The sequence below is a fragment of the Protopterus annectens genome, chromosome 13.part0 (genome assembly GCF_019279795.1).
Source record: "Protopterus annectens isolate FY-2018-M chromosome 13.part0, PAN1.0, whole genome shotgun sequence".
Lineage (NCBI taxonomy): Eukaryota > Metazoa > Chordata > Ceratodontiformes > Protopteridae > Protopterus > Protopterus annectens.
The window spans coordinates 653,916,758-653,922,757 of NC_056747.1; the positions used below are offsets into that span (position 1 = coordinate 653,916,758).

The window sequence follows — 6,000 nt, forward strand, 5'->3', positions numbered from 1 at the left end:
ATTACCTCTCGGTAATACAGTGCATCATGTTATTCCATACAACATGTCGTGTTTACCTAAGATGTCGATAAGATGAGATCTGTTAAAAAAAGTCAGTAAATGAAAGGATGCCAGACACGATTTTCTATGAAGGCAGTGTTCCTCTTTCCTCAAGCTGGGAGCAGTAAACTGATTTATTCTCTGCAGAATTTAGTAGTAAATATAATTTCAAATTTAAAAAGATAAAAAATCCATATATTTCAGTATATTCTTTCTTAACTTTTCATTGGATATCTTTTATGGTTCAGCAGTTCATACCTTTCATTTTTCATGACAAGGGAAGTATATATTTGTTTCCTACTTTTTCTAGGGACATATATTTTGTTACTAGGGCTAGCCACCCAGCAGGGTGAACATCTAGAAGATGATCATTGTTGATGTAACACCTCAATCCCATGTGCAAAAATAGAAAAAGGGGATGACAGAAGGATGGATTGATATGTTTTGTTACCAGATTTAACCCTCAAGGTACATAGTGTCAAAATTGTAGTGAAGCATTGAAATATTCTTTTCACAAATAATTATTGAACAGTGAACTTAATAGTGCTTTAAAGGTCTCATACTAGATTTGTTCCACAGCTTTTTCAAATTTTTACAAGTTGAAACTGCACAAAATAACCACCATGGAAGGGTTTGACAGTATAATCTGAACCTACTACTTTCTCCCGTGTCCCAAAGGGAAATGTAGTACCTGGCAATGTGTAAGAGTTCATAACTTTAAATAAACATAGCACTAAATCTAAGGTATTTTCCAGATACTTTTCTTATTTGTATTCAAATTATTTTGCATGATGCGGCAGTGCAGTTACTTAAAGTTAATGTTACATGATTGACTTTAAGATGTTAGTATATGTTTCTTAAAATAAATTAGTCTCAACAAATATTATGCTAATGTGTAGATAAAGTTAGGACCAATAACTCATTGCTTTACTGAAAGTGCGGTGTGCTGTTTCAGCATATCTTTATAAACATATGGAAGTCGGCCATATATGATTCACAATATACTGTACTGTAATTGCATATTAAATACAAAGTGATGGTTGTATTAAAAGACTGAAAGGTGAGTACAAAGTGATCTGCCCAAAGTGTATACATAGAAGTGCATATATAATTTGATGTCAAGCTGTTCTTTGTTCATTTAGTAATTCTTTTCCTTTTATTTATTTTAGACTGTAATGGGTATTCAATGCGAGTTACAGAAACAGCTTCGAAATTTCATCTCATTGGATCGTCTCCCCATGACTCAGAGAAGCCATGATAGAAGGCACTTGGAAGGAAGGACTTATCCAATGTTTTCTGCAACACCTTCAGTATTTGGAAAAGGAGTGAAGTTTGCCATTAAAGACAGTGTTGTTACTGCTGATATCATAGGAGTGGCCAATGAGGACATTCGACGTATTGCTGCTGTTCTGAATAATGCCCATTACTTAGAAAATCTTCATTTTACTATAGACGGGAGGGATACTCACTATTTTATCAAACTTGGTCCACTGGAGGAGGATCTAGCAATTATAGGTAATACTGGAGGAGGGCGCATTTTGGAGAATGGTGTCAATGTAACAGTATCTCAAATGACATCTGTGCTAGGTGGCAGGACTAGAAGATTTGCTGATATACAACTCCAACATGGCGCCTTATGCTTTAATGTCCGCTATGGTGCAACCATAGAGGAAGAAATAGTACATGTTTTAGAAATGGCAAGGCAGCGGGCAGTAAGTCAGGCCTGGACTAAAGAGCAGAAACGGCTTCAGGATGGAGATGATGGAGTCAGAGCATGGACAGAAGGTGAAAAACAGCAGCTAGTAAATACAGGACGTGTACAAGGCTATGATGGCTACTTTGTGTTATCTGTTGAGCAGCATCTAGAACTTTCTGACAGTGCCAACAATATTCAATTCATGAGACAAAGTGAAATAGGCAAAAGGTAACAATTAAAACTATGCCTGCTTTTGCGTCACCAAAGACTGCCTGTTTTTAGACATCTTTTTTGATTTATCATGCTGTTTTTCTAGAATGGAACATTGTACATACATCAAAGAAGAAAACATATCTAACTGCCTTTAAAAATGACAAAAGATGGTATTTTAATTAGTCATACACTCTTTGAATGAATGACGTTGAACATTTTAGGCCTCGAGTGGACGTATTCACAGTTTCACAAGTAGTTCTGAAGGGGTTCCAGGACATAGACATAAAGCCTTAGTCTGCCTGAATGCTTAATTTAAAAATTAATGGGTACATCAAGTTATTTGGTGGAACATAAGCAGATGCGTTACAATACATGTTATGTAAGAAACTTACTCTACATTAAGTGCTCAGTTACATTTCACAGGTATGTGCCACACAGTGTAATACCCAGAACATCCTAGTTTCAACAAAAATCTGTTAGTGCTAGCCGAAATTTTGAATACCACCACAGAGCCTTGAAACCTTCTCTATAATTCCTTAAACCTCTGACATGATTTTACTCACTTTATAATGGTATAGAAAGATCTGTACATACAGAGTACATTTAATGTAATAACATTTTAACAGTGACAGTGATATAAAATTTTATTTTAGACATAGTTATTTCATGATCAGCTGATATAGTATTTTCAAAGTATTATGAATTCCCATAGTAAACAATGTAACTACTGTTTTACATGGTGGTTGCAGAACTTCAGAAGTGCATTTCTAGTGTATAATACATACTTGGTTAGATGGTGCCTTTAGTTTCTTAAAATCCTTGTGTATTATATGCAGAAAAAATGTGCATTACAAGAACTAGTTTGCCATTTACAGTTCTTTTTCACTACCCTCTATCTAAAGGGTTTTAGAGTGTATCATACGGTAACTTGGAACAAATTAATTTATTAACAGTTTCACTTTGTAATTATGGTAATTACATCATAATAACAGAAACTTCTCTATAAATGAAGAGCTACTTTGACAGTAACAGCAAAGAGTAATATTGTCCATGCCAGTGAAAATTGTTAATGGAATAACAGCTATGTGATAAGATGCCATCCTATGGACATGAGCACCTCAGATCTTAAGTAAATATGTTATAGTTTATATATTGCTGTTTTGCAAAAGTAAAGATGTATTTAGACCAACAAACATGGGTGTTCATATTGTCAGATTCCCCATTAAGAATCCTAACGGGACAAGGCTATTTCATCATTCATTTTTGCTACAACATTGTACTTAAATTCTACATTTGTATCCCGACAAGCTCATAATGGGGCAGTTAAACATGTATCCATTTCTGAAAATGAATGGTTTTACATACAGCTTAATTCAAAATCATGTTTGGTTTGAAGAACCAAGCAAAGCAGTGAAATTGTATGAGAGTCAGACTTTCACTGTACCACATTACCTGCAGTATCAGTGTACACCTTTTCTGTAGTATCAATGTACCACGTTACATGCAGTATCAATGTATAGATTATCTACAATATCAGTGTAGACATTTTCTGCAGTATCAGTGTACCACGTTATATGCAGTATCAATGTATACATTATCTGCAATATCAGTGTACCACATTATCTGCAGTATCAGTGTACCATGTTATATGCAGCATCAATGTACACATTATCTGCAATTTCAGTGTACCACATTATCTGCAGTATCAGTGTATGCATTGCACTTCTGATATTATGGTCTTATCCTCCAACTGTGTTCTTTAATCCTGTAATGGGGAATTGCTTGAATACTCTCAGTTTCTAATGATTTATATCAGGAATATTACACCACTTATTTTTTTAAGTATGTAAAAGAAATTCTTGTTTGTTCAGTTAATTTTTCGTGTTTGTTCTGTTCATATCACAAAAGTGATATCAATGTCAAAGGTCAAAACTACTGTTATGTTTTGTGCTGAGTCTCTGTTTTATTTTTGTCATTTTTACCAGTGTTTGTGCTTATATAGCCAAGACATTTTATATATATATATATATATATATATATATATATATATATATATATATATATACTTTGTTTCTCTTTGGAAGATCCTTTTAGTGAAAATGAAAGTCATGGAGAACTAAATAATAAGGACTAAATGTTTGTTAAACAAGGTGTGTACAAGATGGAAAATGTGGTATGAGAGTGCTCATGCATACTGTAGCTTTTGCAAATGTTAAATTCACAGAACTTATTATTCAAATGAAACTTAGCCACTTTCAGTAGATGGTAAAACTCGGCAATCTACAAATTTGTCTCTGTCCATGACATTATCGAACATGTGTGGAATTTTTACGGAGGATATACATTCAGTATACTTTGTGTGCCATTAAGACAGTAACGATTCACTGCACTTGCTCTTCAAGTATAAGGTTACCGAAGGAGTGGAATTGTTTAGTGCTTACTTTTTCTTAAATTGCAAAACTGTTTATAAGCCAACATCTTCAATTTCTGTACAAAAAATAACAGTCAAAGGTTCTAATCATGCAGAAAATTGTGTTGCAGTAGTCTGAGCCTTGTTGCTAGGAAACATTAGGTTCCAGTTATGTAATTCTTGCTCTATTTCCTGTGCAAAATCATGGACACTGTACAGGGTCATGCTGTGTGGCTGCAGTCAAGCTATATGTTGCATATTGGCTTCAGATTTTATACCTGAAGCACATATTTTCTACAAGAGCTCCACAAAAAAGAAAAAGAAAAAAGAAAAAAAATAACTTGCTGTAAATAGTAAATGTTGATATATTATAAGTGTTAACATTTGAAGGAAAAGTAATTTGATTATTTAATTTCTATAAAATAAACTTGCAAATTTAAAGGCTGTGTTATATATTTTTTCTTTGTTACAGAAAATTGATAAAAATCAGCTTTGAATAAAGACTCTAAGTTTTAGTTTCCTCTTACAAAACTACTATATTTACTCATTGTTTTAGTTTCTTACTAAACTACTGGAAAACTTTTAAAAGTACATGAACAAAATTATGGTAGGCAGGAGCAGGCATGAATGAGTGAGCCAGAGATAGTATGGATGGGCACAGACTGGCTGTTCAAACCTTTCAGAGATGAATGCATTTGGTATTACTGAGTTTTTCTTTGAGAGAAATTTTATTTTTAAAAGCAGCATGTGTAAAGCATTTAAATAAATCAAGCTGTGCCCTGCTCTATGTATTGCTGTGCCCTGCTGAAGCTGCTCATTTATTGGGAACCAACTTTACTAAATGTCTAATCATTTATTCTGAAGTGATTATACCAAATATCTAACAGACAATGAAGGGCTGCTGGCATTCGTGTAAGTATACAAATTGCTGTCATCAGACTCTCTTCTATAAAGTTTAATACTAAATGGAAGTAAAATAAAGACATTTATAAACTATGTGATTCTAAAGGTAAGTTTTTGATGTCAGTATATTAAAGCTCATGATAGTGTTTGCCTCTACCCACCAACACACATGTAAACATCTGTGACAGCAGGCTCAGTATAAACGTCTGTGTCATTGATATGAATGATAAAATAGTGTCTCAGACTTTATAAAAAAATGCAAAGATACACCTTAGGTGATTGAGTGTTTGACTGAGATGTACCTTAAAGTCAAACAACTACTGTAATTGTTTATTATCCTCATATTTTAGGCTCAGCTTTTAAAAGTTCTGTTCATGCAGTGGGCTGCCATAGTGTTTATAAAGGACAAGTACACGGCTAGACTGGTGCAACAATATGACTCACTTGAGTTGCTCCATGCCCAACTAACTATAGGTGTGACCCCCTATCATATCCTTGCTAGCTACCGATCTGCTAACATGAGTCTGGAAAACCACACCTCCTACCTAAACTTACTGGGATCTCTTAACATTCAGCCTAGCACAATACTTATAGGTAACTTCAACTACCCCACCATAAACTGGCAGACTTCTATGACAATGCAAACACCCTGGAGCAACTAGTTAGCTCCCCAACTAGAGGTACAAATATCCTAGACCTAGTACTCATGAACAGGGTACTGCTCCCTACCATCCATTAA

At 34.3% G+C, this 6,000-nt stretch overlaps 1 protein-coding gene across 3 annotated transcripts in view; it reads left to right on the plus strand.

Annotated features, from left to right (window-relative positions):
* The window catches only part of TENM1 (teneurin transmembrane protein 1), a 3,721,864-nt gene extending 3,717,065 nt beyond the window's left edge, over positions 1-4,799 (plus strand). For all 3 annotated transcript variants that reach the window (XM_044054336.1, XM_044054337.1, XM_044054338.1), the window contains one exon: positions 1,209-4,799. In XM_044054336.1, coding sequence (XP_043910271.1) covers positions 1,209-1,967 — 759 coding nt within the window. In that variant the 3' untranslated portion in view covers positions 1,968-4,799. The remainder of the gene's footprint in view (positions 1-1,208) is intronic.
* Positions 4,800-6,000: the final 1,201 nt, after the last annotated feature.